This window comes from Poecilia formosa, unplaced genomic scaffold, assembly GCF_000485575.1.
Source record: "Poecilia formosa unplaced genomic scaffold, Poecilia_formosa-5.1.2 Scaffold806, whole genome shotgun sequence".
NCBI classification, from domain to species: domain Eukaryota; kingdom Metazoa; phylum Chordata; class Actinopteri; order Cyprinodontiformes; family Poeciliidae; genus Poecilia; species Poecilia formosa.
Window position 1 is genome coordinate 40,582 of NW_006800745.1, and position 14,254 is coordinate 54,835.

The 14,254-nt window shown below is 44.6% G+C and overlaps 2 protein-coding genes across 2 annotated transcripts in view; one reads left to right on the forward strand and one right to left on the reverse strand.

Moving 5' to 3' along the window:
- The first annotated feature begins 50 nt into the window (after positions 1-50).
- Positions 51-3,548, forward strand: tyw5 (tRNA-yW synthesizing protein 5). Its single transcript, XM_007543368.2, has 8 exons — positions 51-251; positions 800-954; positions 1,029-1,098; positions 1,172-1,216; positions 2,409-2,546; positions 2,623-2,710; positions 2,815-2,931; positions 3,020-3,548. Exons 1-8 carry the CDS (start codon positions 171-173, stop codon positions 3,334-3,336), a joined length of 1,011 nt encoding a protein of 336 aa, XP_007543430.1. The 5' UTR covers positions 51-170; the 3' UTR covers positions 3,337-3,548.
- A 1,071-nt stretch (positions 3,549-4,619) lies between these two features.
- The window catches only part of LOC103131668 (nucleoprotein TPR-like), a 46,554-nt gene continuing 36,919 nt past the window's right edge, over positions 4,620-14,254 (reverse strand). The window contains exons 29-40 of the mRNA XM_016666826.1: positions 14,032-14,124; positions 13,848-13,940; positions 13,649-13,775; positions 9,659-12,443; positions 8,713-8,731; positions 7,970-8,057; positions 6,854-6,903; positions 6,676-6,787; positions 6,511-6,590; positions 5,677-5,781; positions 4,953-5,601; positions 4,620-4,911 (exon numbers count right to left, since the gene is read on the reverse strand). Of these exons, the coding sequence (XP_016522312.1) occupies positions 5,494-5,601; positions 5,677-5,781; positions 6,511-6,590; positions 6,676-6,787; positions 6,854-6,903; positions 7,970-8,057; positions 8,713-8,731; positions 9,659-12,443; positions 13,649-13,775; positions 13,848-13,940; positions 14,032-14,124 (3,660 nt within the window). The 3' untranslated portion in view covers positions 4,620-4,911; positions 4,953-5,493. The remainder of the gene's footprint in view (positions 4,912-4,952; positions 5,602-5,676; positions 5,782-6,510; positions 6,591-6,675; positions 6,788-6,853; positions 6,904-7,969; positions 8,058-8,712; positions 8,732-9,658; positions 12,444-13,648; positions 13,776-13,847; positions 13,941-14,031; positions 14,125-14,254) is intronic.

Here is a 14,254-nt window from a genome sequence, read left to right on the forward strand (position 1 = left end):
AAAATAACTTCTTATTTTTTTTTATTTTTTTTATTTTATTTTTTTACATATATGTATGTATATATATTTATCTGATTCTTTCTCCATGTGGGGAACGATAACAAAGTAACACCAGCGGAAGCCTTGATCCCGCAACTTCCGTGAATAGATAGAGTCCTAAATTACTTTAAATGGAGGTCCAGGAAAGAGTAGCGGTTCCGATTTTCACTGAAGTGGACCGGGACGTGTTTCTGAACGAGGTTTATCCCGGGGTAAGAAGGAACGGCTCCGTTCAGGCGCTCCTCGCGGCTCCAGATAACACGAGGACCGGTTTCAGTGTTACACCTGAGTTTTACGAGTCACCGCAGAAACATCTACTGGAGTACTAACTGATCTGATTTAATAAAAAAAAATATGACATGACTGACAGAAAATATAAAGTTATTAGCAAAATTGGATGCTTTAAAGACTAAAATTATAATAAATAAAATATTTTTTAAATAAAACTCATGAAGTAGGTAATGTAAAAATATGTCAGAACGGACGAAATGATTCAAAAGGCTTTCAACAAATCGTGCCTGGTGCATTTTTAATTGTTCATCATTCAGTTTAGTTTCTCACGGTGGGCAGAAACTACTCAAGTAAGAATAGTGATACTTCATGATAATATCTTCAGCTGTTTGACTAAAACTAGACTCTAGAATACATGATGAGTCCAGATCATGATTCATCCACCACCATGCTTGAGAGTTGGTTTGATATGGATGAACTTGATGCGCCTTGTTGGCTCCGATTGGTGTGACGTGTCGCTGTCCTCCAGCGCAGCCCGGCGATCCTGCGGGGCGTGGATCTGGGCCCGTGTGTGGACAGGTGGACAGTTGAATACCTGGCTTTGAAAGGAGGTCAGAGGGAGGTGAAGATCCACGTCTCCTCCGTACCTCAGATGGATTTTCTTCATAAAAACTTCATTTACAGGTGAGCTCCAACATCCAGAGCTTCAGCTGTGATGGAGGAGCCGAGCTCTAACCGTCTTGACGTTTTATCACCAGGACTCTGCCGTTTGATGAGTTCGTCAGGAGAGCAGCTGAGACCAAACACTCCGACTTCTTCCTGGCTGAGGTAGGATCGGATCAGCTGGATTTACTGCTGATCGTTTTCCTTCACTGGGGTAAACTCCTGACTTTGGTTTCAGGAGGAGAGCTACTATCTCCGCTCGCTGGGAGAGGACGTCCGGAAGGTAAAAGACTGAAACGACCTAAAGAAAACCTGAGTGTGGAGTTTTCAGTCTGGCTGCCTTTGGGAGGAGGATGATGAGGATGAGGATGATGAGGATGAGACATGAATGATTGGACAGCGTGTCTTCGTAGGCATTTCACACCTGATTGGAAAATGTCATAAAAAAAAAGAAAATGTGAATTCAGTGTTTCCATCAGATGTTGACGCTCCGCATGGCTGCAGTAAACAGGAAGTAGACGTTGCTCACTTTGGACCAAAAGTCTAAAACAATAGAGAACGACTCAGTTTGGTGGCTCTGGTAAGGCTTGGAAAAGTTCTCTACATCAGAACTTATTCTGCAAACCGTTTTCCATCTTCCTGTTAGAATGTTAAAGATTTTCTAGAAAAGTTTTAAAAAAAAAGCGAGTGTAAAAATGTTTTTATGAAACATGAATTTATTTATAATTTTGCCATTTCCTAATGCGATTCTTCACTATCGCACACGGCTGATCGAACATCGTCTGCAGCTTTACTTTCCATCAGTTTTAATCTGTTAGAGCTGCAGGCGATACATGTAGCATTGATTTCAGATCCACTCTTACTCATCCTTCTTCCTGTTGATGTGAGGAGCGGCCATGTTGAAACTCAAAGTAAAACAGTGGAAGTCGGACTTCCCACTGGGAAACTGGGAGAAACTCCGACTGGCCCGACTTGTAAGGCCGACTTAGCGATTCAATATGGCCGCTCCTCGCATCGACAGCAGGAAGCTGAGGTGGAAACATGTTTATTTTAGAAGACATGAGTCTAAAATCATTGCCACATGCAGCGTCTGCAGCTCCAAACTGAACAGATTAAAGTTGGCGTTTGCTGATGGAAAGGAAATTTAACTTGATGTTTGGAAGCAGAAATGCGAACAGCAGCTGCTGGCGTCGCCATGTTGGAAACCTGATCACTGACTGTTGGTTCAGGTCTAACATCGAACCCAGCTCCAAGTTCGCAACGCAACAAAATCCTCAGACAAGTCCGACTTCGTTCCAGATGATTTTTCTGATTCTGGCTCCAAATGGACGCAGCGTAGTTCCTGTTAGGTTCTGAAAGCAGACGCGTCCTTCCGGTGTCACTCAGCTGGGTCAGTTCTGGGTTTCAGATGTTGAGTTTCTGGGTTCTGATGGGCTGCAGGTCCGGTTTTCCTCAGGTTGGTTCTGTCTCTGCAGGAACCTGCTGACCTGAGCAGACAATTCCCGGACCTGGCTGAGGACTTTCACACGCCGCGGTTCTTTGAACCGGACCGGTTCTTCTCCAGTGTTTTCCGGATCAGCTCCTGCGGTCTGCAGCTGTGGACCCACTATGACGTGAGTTCTGGTTGGACCGGGTCTCAGTGGCTTTAATGTCCAGGTCAGCTGTTTTCAGATTGCTCTGTTGTTGAAGGTGATGGACAACCTGCTGGCTCAGGTCACAGGAAGGAAGAGGGTGGCCCTCTACAGGCCCCAGGATGCATTGCACCTCTACCTCAACGGTGAGGTCCTATGAAAACCTGAGCCTGATGCATCCATGTTTAAACTCTGAGGTAAACGGTTCGGTGAGGCGTTAAAGTGTCGCTTTGCTGATTCAACCCATCAGGTGACAAATCAGAGGTTCTGGACATCGATGCTCCTGATCTGAAACGGTTTCCTGAGTTTATAAAAGCCCAGAGATACGACTGCGTTCTGGAGCCTGGAGATCTGCTTTTCATCCCCGGTAGGAAAATCCAGATTTCACAACTTTCAAAGCTCCCAGAAACTCTGGATGAACCCAAACTAACGTCCCATCGTCCTGTCCTCCCCAGCGCTGTGGTTCCATAACACCCTCGCTCTGCACTTTGGAGTCGGAGTTAACGTCTTCTGGCGCCACCTGCCTGCGGAGGCGTACGACAAGAAGGACCCTTACGGCAACAAAGACCCGGTGGCCGCTGCTCGGGCGCTGCAGACTCTGGAGAGGGCGCTGCACACTCTGGACGAGCTTCCGGCGGAGTACCGGGACTTCTACGGCCGGCGGATGGTCCAACGCATCCAGAACCGGACGTATTGCCACAATCCAGACTCAGAAACTACAATACCCAGAAGTCTGTCCCACAAACATGGACGAGTGTATAAAGATCTATGAAGCAACGGAAACAAAGAATATCAGTTATTTCTTTGTATAAACGTTGGTAAAGTTTCACTTCTTGGTTTAATTTATTCAGAATTAATTTTCCTGGAAAAGAGACAAAAATATAAAGAAATAAGAAATTGTTTTACTAATGTCTCTTCTTGAAAGTTCTCTAAATAGCTGTTGAAGATTTAACTGGACCAGAGAATTAAAACATTTTCATCAGATCAATGTCATTTTCTTCATGTTTTGCATTTTAGGTTGGCTAGAAATCATCACTCCTTAAGATGCTACATCTGATTAACCTCAGAGTTTACAACCTTTATTTACAAGTAATAAACTGACTAGTATCAAACACTAGAAGACCCTCAGGAAATGACAAATTTTAATGAAAAACATTGTTTTTTATGGAAGCCCATTTCCGCCATGAAAGAAAAAATAAAAGACCAACAGGAAGTCATAATTTCGACTTTCTCATAATTATGACTTTGAAAGTCGAAATTATGACTTCCTGTTGGTCTTTTATTTTTTCTTTCATGGCGGAAATGGGCTTCCACAGTTTCTGAGGATTTCTGCCGGTAAAATAAAGAAAATGTTTTTGTTCTTACCTCAATCTGTGGCGCCATCTAGAGTAGAGTCAGAACCGCCTGCTGCAAATGTGACTGCAAGAGGAAATAACTCCCAAAGTTCAGCAGATTTTATGCAATACAATCTGACTTTTAGTCACTAGTTACTGAAACGCATCAAACATCATGCTAGCATGTTAGCATTAATAGCTAATTTGTCTCACACTAATAATCATTGCTTAAACTTTTTTTTAAAATAATCTCTTATTTTTATATAAATGAACCGAGATCCTTTAAATAAAAACACGATATGGAGTCCCGATTATTCTGATGGGAACATCATTCAGATTTTAAAAGCATTTTAGCTAATGCTACCAACATAGAAATCATAACGGCTAATCTGATCTAAACTAAAGCTAAAATGTTAGCTAGTGCTAGTATGCTAACCAATGTCAACTTTCCAAGGGATTCAGTAACATTTAAAACTTATTTCCACAGTAATAAACCTTTTCCCATTCAGTTTGTTTGAGCCCCACTTCAGCATATTTTTAAATATTTTAACAGACCTAATAAAAGTTTCTGCTTCAGTTTCTCCTTCAGCAGAGCAGCTGCACATTCAGCTTTAACATATGGGAAAAGATCACTGCCAATTGTACGTGTTGGAATCTAAATTTGTCACCAAATGTGGATAAATTTAAGATTTGCTTGTGTTCCATGTTTTTCCAACTCATACATATGAAGTCAGGTTTTATCTGTGAGAATACAAGTTTAAAAATTACGAATCAAATTACAATTCTGCAATAAAACAAGTCCAAAAATCAGACATTTACATGTTCTTCCATTCATAATGTCAGTAATTTTTACAGCTTCATTGCTGATTTGAACTCGTAAATTTGCGATCTGTTTGCAAAAATTAAAAACAGAATACAAATCTTAAACTTATGCATATTTACTGACAGACTCCTGCATGTACATTTCTTATTAACAGTGATCTTGCCCCACACAGTATTTAATGACGTCCAGGCTGCAACACCCTGAAACAAGGCGCTACATCCGCTGTGGGACCTGCAACAGTCCAACAACACACAGTGGAAAAACGAAGAGTCTCAGATATTTTATTGCACAGACTACAGTTCTTCATGTGTCCTTACAAACATTTAAAGCTTTGTAAACAGTGAACAGCATCTCCCCAGTGTGTTTGGTAACTCCTGCTAACCCTCCTCTCAGTCCCTGTGTTTCCTCAGCAAGTCTCAGCGTTTCTACAAGCCAACCAGTGACCAACTACAGGAAGCAGCTTGGAGACGCGGCTACGGCATCCAGTCAAACTGCTGCGGTAGAAAACCGAGGGTGAAGGACAGGAGTGATAGGAAGGAATTGATCCTGTAAAAGGCGTTGAGTTCATGTTCATCCAAGAAACTGGGAAACAGTTTGTGTGTAGGTGGAGACGGCCTGAACTCTGCCACCTGCAGCTGGAGCTGATGAAGAGCGTCCACACCGACCCGTTTGGGTCCAGGATCAGCGCCGAGCAGAATTCCTTTCCACGGGGAGCAGACAGAAAATGGCACGTTGGGAGTTGGGTAGTTTGGAGGGATCCGGACAGGTTCTGTTACGGCGTCTGGGCCATGCCGCGGCTCGACTTCATCTTCTCCAGCCTTTTATTCAGGTGGCTGTTGCTCGACTCCAGCTCCTCGATCTTATCCAGCGCCGTCCGCAGCTGTTGGACCAGAGGAGAATCACAGTTAGCCTGAACTCTGCTTCCTGAACAGACCAGCTTCCAGAAACACCGTGCCTCTCTCTGCAGTTTGCGTTTCTCCGCCTTCAACTCGTCCTCCACCTTCTCTGCGTTCTCCGCTGCAGATTTGTAACGAGTCACATGACTCTCCAGTCTGGTCACCTGCACACCAAAAAGACCACTCAGAACCCCGATGAGATCACAGAACCGCTCTAAAGTACTCACACCTGTTCAAGGTTTTCACATTTTGTCACATTCAAATCAAACTTTAAGAAAAGTTTGATTTTATTAAACTTTTATAAAAAAGTTTTATAAAAACTTAGACATTTTTTGTAATTTTTATTTTAAAGTTCAACTTCTAAATATACCCTAACATGATCCAACATGTAACAAATTCATAAAATGAGGTTCGATCACCTTGTTTTGCTTTATCGATTATTTAACAGAATTAAATTGAAGTGTTGTACCGAGTTACGCCACAAGGTGGCGGTGTTTCCCATGTGACGGTTTGATGCATCGTTTTCCTGCTTTATTTCTCACGGGAAAAAAGACAAGTAAAAAGTCTCCGTCTTATTTTTGTTTAATTTTAGGTTGACTAACGTCACTAAGCACATGAATATGATTCCCATGAAGTTTTTCTCTTATAACATTTGTCATTGCATAACCAGTCTTATGTAGACTGTTTTGAGAGTGAAATGGCATGCTAGTTGACCGGCTAGCTTAGCTGCTAGTTAGCTTATCAAATAAGGGTTAGGTCATTTCTGAAGTTCCAAACAGTAAGAACTATTTAAGTTTGAGGTTTGAATGTGATCCAATTTAAACAATAAAACTGAGGTGTGAATACTTTTCTAAAATAAACCCTGTGGAGCAGTCAGAGGATCTCTTGCTCACGTTTTGCTCTAAAGCCGTCACTTCCTGTTCCGCCTTCACCAGCTTGAACTTCAGGTCGTTTATTTGCCTGCTGGAGTCTCCTGGAGAAGAATCACAGGAAAACGCTCGTTTGTTTGAGACGTTAAGGAAAACCCAGAAGTTTTGTCCACGGCCCGCTCCACCCACTCTGTAACTCCATGATGTTCGGGTCGTTCCCGTTTTCAGCAACTTCCCCGTCTGGACTGGAACCGCCGTCTGCGCCGTCCTTCTGGTCCAGCTGGGATTTTAGTTTCTTTATCTGCAAAAGGATCTCCTGATGTTAAACCTCCAGATTCTTAAATCACCTCATCCTTAAAAAACTCACCTGCTCAATCATTTTTTCACGCTCATCCACTAGTTTCCTCAAACGAATCTCTGAAAACAGACAAAACATCGTTCATGAGTCAAATAAATGATGTTTTGTTTCATTTATCAGTTCAGTTTCAGACCTTCCTGTTATCTGTTGAAGAGATCTTCATAAATAATTCTTCATGTTCTTGTTAAATTAGAAAATCATTGCTACCTCAATTCCTGGCTTCTTTAATGCTCCTTAAGATTTGATGCTAGATGCTTTTTGAAACTGGAAGCGTAGGAAAACATACTGTTTAAATACGGCAGATGTTTTTCTGACATCCAGCTTAAACTAGCCATTCTTTTACTGAACGTTCACAAAATGGTTTTAAACATTCTGCTTTTAGTGCAGAATAATCTAGTCCAGGTTTTAAGTATTGAAAGTTTCAAACTACAGCAAATTAAAGACACTGAAAGTCGTGGACGACCGGCCTCTAGCCTCAACACACTGGTTGTTAGACTATTCAAGACTAACACCAGCACACATCAAGAGCCAATGCTAGCCTATTCAAAACTAACAGTCTATCCAATGTTAACTCTAACTTAGCCAAAGCTAATGCTAGCCTGCCTGTGCTAACGGACAGCAGAGGACGAAGGCAATCCAGACAGTCCTCAGCTTAGGCCTGCTAATCATCTCCAAAGCTAATGCTAACTAAGGCTCCTCCTCATTTGGACTTGGTTAGCGGTACCGGATCAGTAGCTTCTGAAGGGATATATTCTCCTGCGACATGAATGTAGCCACCGCTAGATGAGCCATAGTCTGAATTTTGGCACCAATACCACAACATCATGTGTTGGGGCAGAGATGAATTTCAGGACGACTCAAGAACCAGAGCAGGAGCTAAATACTGACCGAGAACCTCTCCAACTGTTAGCAGGAATTCCCAAAAATCTTTTTTTGTGTGTGTGTGTTTTTTGCATGTTTTTATGTAAAAACATCTACAAATAGCGATTAATGTAACTGAGTGAAAAAGCAAAGTCTTATCTTCCAAATTTCCAGAAAGGAGAAGAATCAAGACTTTCCTACAGCATCGCAGATCAAATCAATAAATACAGCAATGATTTATTTAAAGGGAATGTGTGAACGTACCGCAGGGTGGCAGCAGCCAGGGAGATGGATGGGGAGGAGAACCAAGGCATGCAGCGCAGCAGCATCCAGGAGGGACGGGAGGGTGATGGTGTTAGCATGCACACAGTCAATTACACACACCGCCGCTTCGTCAAAAAGTTTCAGTAGATGTTTATTTAGAGCAACGGTAACAGCAGGTTTTAACGGTTTAGTGCAACAAGATGCAAACAAAATCAAAGTCATTCTGAACTCCAGAGGGAAGCTGAGAGTCTGATCTGCTCTCCAGGTAAACAGAGAAAAACATGCAGAAGCTGCTTTGGCCTGAAAGTTTACAGTTAAACCATGAAGGCAGTGGAACGGCAGGAAGACAGCAAACATGATATCAGTTCAATAAACCAGAGATGGACAGTTCAGGTCACTCAACTTCTCTTGCATTCAGTTCATACAGGAATACATCAAAGTGCTGAGAGGACTTTAAATATTCTGACAACTTGTAGAGAGCTGAACTCTCCAGCAGAGGGCGCTTTACGCCACATCGCTGTGTAAGTTTTTCTGTGGTTTGGGCCACATGCAGACCAGAGATGTGAACCAAGCAGCTGGCTGGTCTGGGATGGGAGCCAGAGCTCAGCAGAACTTCAGGGAGTTTGACTGTGGGTTACCAGGAGGTCTGATGGAGCAAACCCACATCTGATGGAGCAAACCCACATCTGATGGAGCAAACCCACATCTGATGATGTGTCAGCATTCACATGACTGACACAAACTCTCAAACAACAGAAAACGCTGCAACCACAGGAGATAAACGCAAAAGGTAAAATGCCATTAATGGTAAAAACAGCAGCAAATGCAAAATGCTGCAAACTGGCTCCATGAAACATTAGTCCTCCACACCACCAGGGGGAGTTGGTCACCAAATCATCTGGGTCCAGACCCTCAGTAAAGTCCAGAAGAAAGTTGGAAAAGGTATATTATGCTTCATATCTTTTACATAACAGCAGAATGTATATGTACCTGCTCCAGACTCCCCCTAGTGGTCTGGAGGACTTCTGTTTGTGGAACCAGGTTGCAGCATTTTACGCTGCCTGCTGTTTTTGCTATTTGCATCATTTTCCCTTTTGCTTCTGCTTCCTCTGGTTGCAGTGTTTTTCATTTCACTTTTTGTTGTTTTTGTGTTTCGGAGTTTCATTCATGCTTTCCCAACGTGTTTCGTCGTCAGCCATCGTCCTAAAGGGATGGAAATACTCCACAAGAACCAGGACATTTGTTCTGTCTCCAGAGGTGTTTGTTTGCAGATCTGATCTGGGAGTTCGCAACTGGTCTAAAATCTGAAGTGGGCGTGGCTACAGTAATGGTGTGTGATGCGGTGGAAGTTCTGCTCTTGGGTTTCTAGAGATGTACAAAACGTCCTGAACGGACAGAATCTTGTTTTGTTCTTGCCGAATCGCATAGAAGCAGATTTATCTGGTTCTGAAACATGGTACCAATGAAACAACGAGTGGATTTTCTGGTTCCATCATCGGGTCACTGGGACATCAAACCCCATCAAACTCCATGAAGTGCTGATATCACCGCCTCTGGTTGCTTCAATAGCCAGTACTGATGAAGTTCTAGATGTTCCAGCTCTTTGCAAACTGAATCCGTCACTGGTGTGTATGTGGTCCATTTTAGACCCGTCCTGCTGAGTGTTGGACCCTGTTGTCCCAGACCAACTAAGACATCTTACAGTCCTCTTTACTCTTGCCTTTGCCTTTCTTCTTCTTTGGGTCTTTCCCTGCCTGTGGTACCTCTTTGGTGCCATCGGTTTGTTCTGGAGTCTTTTGTGGATCTGAAGGAACCTCGGTGGCATCTAACCCTTCCTCAACTGTTGGGGACGTTTCCTGCTCAATGTTCTCTGGAACATTTTCAACCTTTTCAGGTGGGTTGTCTCCACACGGCAGGTCATTTTGAGTTGAAGGCTGATCAACTTTGCTATCGTCATCCTCGGAAACCTCCTCGCCATCTTCTGTCTTTGTCTCCGCGTTACTTTGGCAAAGCTCTGAATTCTTCCCGTTGACTTCAGCTCCTTTCTCATCGTCTTCCTGTTCCAGTTTGTTGCACAGAGCAGATTCAACAGCTGCTTCCACATCCGAGTCATCAAAATCAAAAGACTGTCCTTCGTCCTCCTCTCCGTCGTCCTCGTCGCTGTCCAGCTGAACGTCTGGAGGTGAATCATCCCCCTCAGGTTCCTCCATGGACTCCTTCACCTGCTCAGCACCTTGAGAAGAGTTAACCTCCTCAGTGTTTGGACAATCTTCAGGCTCTGGGCGTTCAGCAGACGCTTCCTTCTGCTCCTCTTTGGGAGGAGAACCAGTATCTCCAGTTTCTGCTTTGGTTAGATCCGCTAACTCCACCTCATCTTTCATGTGTAACAGTGGATCTTCAGGTTCTCCTCCTCCTCCATTCAACTCTTCATCATCTCGGCAGATTTCTTCAGAGGTCTCGACCTTTGGCTCTCCATCGTCTGGCTCAGCTGCCTCCTCTGGTTCCCTCATGCAGGGCTTGGGGCCGTTTGAGGTTGGCGAGGTTTCGGGATGAGCTCTGGCGTCATCGTTTGCTGGTGATGCAGATGTTTCCTCATTAATTTCAGGACAGGTTCTGGACTCAGGGACTCCATCATGTTCTTCACCAGCCAACTCAACGATGCTTTCAGGGTTGTTAATCATCTTCCCGTCTCTATCCATTGATTCTGACTTGGTGCGGACATTTTGGACAACAGCGACGTCTTCTGGTGAAGAGCTGTCTGGAGGAAACGCCTCTTCAGGATCTTCACTCTTTCCAGAAGTCAGGAGGTTTGCTCCTCGATCAGAGCCGGTTTCAGATTCCATCTCTTTAACATCTTCAGCCGTTTCAGACACATTGGGCCTCTTAATTGTTTCAGCTTGGGAAGTTTCTGTGGTTTGCAGCACTGATTCATGTTTCTCTGGTTCTGAAGTTCCTTCCTGGTTCTGCAGAACCTCAACAAGCTCCTCATCTGGAGTTTCAGGTGATTCCACAGCATCGGTTTCCTCTTCCTGGTCTCCTGAAACGTGATCATTGTTGGGTTCCTGGAAGGCTGGGGTGGCAGCGGTATCGTCACATGATGGAAGGTGTTTGTTTGGACCTTCATCACCTTCGTTTGAGGGCAGATTTGTTTCTGTAGCATCACCTCCAGCCATCTTGGCCTCTGGAACAGATTCTTCCAGTGGTTCATCTTGGAGGAATCCTTCAGGGGGTTCTGCACTTTCTTTGGCTGTTGGAGATGTTTCCTCGTTCTGTTCGTCCTCAGAAAGCTCTGCTCTCGTTCCAATCAGACAAGATGTTTCAGAAGATCCCACAGTATCACTTTGTTCCAACATCTCCGTGTTTCCGGTTTTCCCTTCATCTCCTGAAACATGATCTGTGGTTGACTGTTGGAGATCTGAGGTGTCTTCTCTTGTAGGGATATCTTCACTCGAATCAGGATCATCTTTGCTCTTACATGTGACAAGATTACCTTCTTGATCAGGACCAGTTATTTCAGATTCCTTTAGGATGTCAACAGCAGAACCTTCATTTGGCTTTTCTGGATCTTCACATTCCTTGTTCTGCGTATCATTAACGATCTCCACTCCAAGACGAGGCACCTGGGTTGATCCCAGAACTTCAGCTCCTTCTAACATCTTGGTGTTTGTATATTTCTCTTGGTTGTGACCTTCTGAACCCGGATCTGTGTTCGGTTCTTGCAGATTTTCCTTGGTAGAAACATTTTCAGAGGGCTCCAGATCTTTTACTTTCTCAGGTTCTTGGTTGACTTGAGGTCTAGCAGTGGACCCACTGTTATCCTGTTCTGCTGTGAGCCCGTTATTTTGTATGACTGAATCCTTCCTGGTTTTTTCGTTTTGCTTCTCGGTTCCAGCTTTTTGTTGGTCTTTGTTTTCATGAGTTCCTCCTTTTTTCTTTCCCTTCTTCTTCCTTTTCTTCTTCTTCCCAGACGCGGTAGAGGCCTGAGCTTGGGACTTACTCGCCGTTTCCTCAGCCTCGTCATTTTCTGCCTCCTCAGGTTCTTGTTGAGGTTCGGAGTTCAATCCAACTGGAACAGCTTGTTTAGCTAAAGATTCTGTTGTAACAACTTCTTGTTTGCGTTCCTGACCTCCTGAAAGGTCACCACCAGGTGCTTCAGTGCCGGTACTTTGGGTTTCGGTTAAACCTGGATGACTGATGGAATCAATCTCAGATGTTTCTGTTTCTCCAGATGTCTGGATCAACTGAAGATCTTGGCTGACAACGATTACGGCTTTCGCTTTAGGATCTGGACGATCAATCGGATCTACAGTTATTTGACCGTCGAGGTGACTTTCCTCAGAAGGAAAGCAGGTCTGGGCTTCTGGAGCCTGTCCATCGCAGCTCAAGTGATTCTCTTTGACGTCCTCCAGTGTTTCTTCTTGCTGCTCTGGAGCCATGTCTTCCTCTCTGCAAGCCCTCAACTCCTCTGTGCTGCCTGGGAGATCATGGAGAGCAGACGGTGATAGACGGCCAACAAAAACAGCTTTCTGCATTGCAAAGTTCATCAGGAGGCGCCAGCAGCAGTAAGGGACAGGAAGAACAATGGACCAATTTGGTGAAGCTCAGAGCCAAGATGTCTGACAGAAGCAGGAGAAGCGAAACAGGAAAAGAAGAACACCTTCATTCCCCACCAGTTGGGGACGAGAGGGAAGCCTGGAGCTGAGTTTACACCATCATCAAGAGAAAACGGCGTGGATCGCACCAGAAGGCGGCCGCTCAACACTTCAGCGCTCATAACCCGACTCCCATCAGATCTAGAGACGCCCCATTAAAGCCAGAGCAGAAAGTAACTCACACAAAGGAGGAGGAGGAAGTCTGCAGAGCAGACGTTAGCTTCGAGGGAACAGCTAGATGTCAGATGCATGTGTCCTACTTAAAGGAACAGTTTGGTTTTTCAGAGGAAAGGTTTAAGCAGTCACTGTCCTACCAGTTTGGACTCTTTACAGGCAGTAATGGAGGACAGAACCTAAACCCTTAGACCAACTACTGATGTGGAGCGAAGTGAGGCTCACACAGTCACTGCAAGGTTCACTAATGTAGTGTACGCTATACTGGTTTGATAAATGAGGAGTCAGAGGAACAATGCTGGTCAGAATTGGAGCCTAAACGACTCAACGTCTCGACTCACAATCACCCGACTTTAGCTTTCCAGAAACTATTTTTGTTATTATCATTTCAGGAAATAAGCAGAGAATATTACAGATATCAATACTAAAAATTTACAGCTACTGACTGCTTAAAACTTCTCCACTGAACCTGAAGCATCAAACTATCCCTTTAAGAATTAAAGCTGGTGATTCTCTTTGTTTTCAGAAAGTCAATTATAATTTTTACTAATAAATGCCGTTTCTGTGAATTATTACAACTCATTTTACTGTCGATTCGTTACCAACGATAGAAAAGTTGATAAAACTGCAATAATCTTTAATCAGATCCTTCTGGGTTTGAAGGTTCAGTAAAATCACATCTGAAACAAACTGAATTTTAGAAAAACTCAGAGGATCACCAAACTGGAAGCAGTGAAACGAATCAGGATGAGGAGGAGGAGGAGCATGGGTCAGAGTTTGGAAGCGTTCAGAGGGAGGAGCAGGAGAAGCTGCATGCCTTCAGTCTGAGCCCAGCAGCAGCAGCAGTTTTTACCAAGGACGCCGTTTCCTTCTGAGGGAGCCGCCTGGGCCGGCCGCTCCGCTCCAGCTGACCCGTCCACCTCCGACGGCCCGGCGTCTCCGTTGATGTTCAGGTCCGGTCCCAGGACTATCCCGTGTTTCTGCACAGAACAGCTAGCATGTTAGCGGCAGAGAGCGGCGCAGAGGAAACCAGCAGGGGTTCCTCTCAGTACCTTCAGAATATCCTTCAGCTTCACCGCCTCCTCCCTGAGCTCATCCCGCTCCATGCGGATGGCGTCTGAGTATTCTTTCTGCCGCTCCAGCGCCTGAGCGGCAGCGGGAAGCAGAGAGGAGCAGTGAGAAGACGCAGAGTGGAAACATTTCATGCAAAAGGAGGAACGGGGTCAGAGGTCATACCCCAATCTTTTTATCCTTCCACTCCACCGTCTCCTGGAGGTCGGATATTTCTCTAACGTAACCGTCCTGCTTCAGCCGCAGCTGGCGGATCTCCTAAAGAGCAGGAAGACGGAGAAGAAGTCGACAGAAAGAAGGAAAGTGAGGCTGAGGAGGAAGTGAGTGCAGTCGAACATGCAGCCCGACACCACGCAGCCCGACACCACGCAGCCCGACACCACGCAGC

Coding starts and splice junctions, on each gene's coding strand:
- tyw5 (XM_007543368.2), top strand. CDS start 171: ATGGAGGTCCAGGAAAGAGTAGCGGTTCCGATTTTCACTGAAGTGGAC. Junction 955..1,028: donor CATAAAAACTTCATTTACAG/GTGAGCTCCAAC, acceptor TTTTATCACCAG/GACTCTGCCGTTTGATGAGT. Junction 2,932..3,019: donor AGATCTGCTTTTCATCCCCG/GTAGGAAAATCC, acceptor TGTCCTCCCCAG/CGCTGTGGTTCCATAACACC.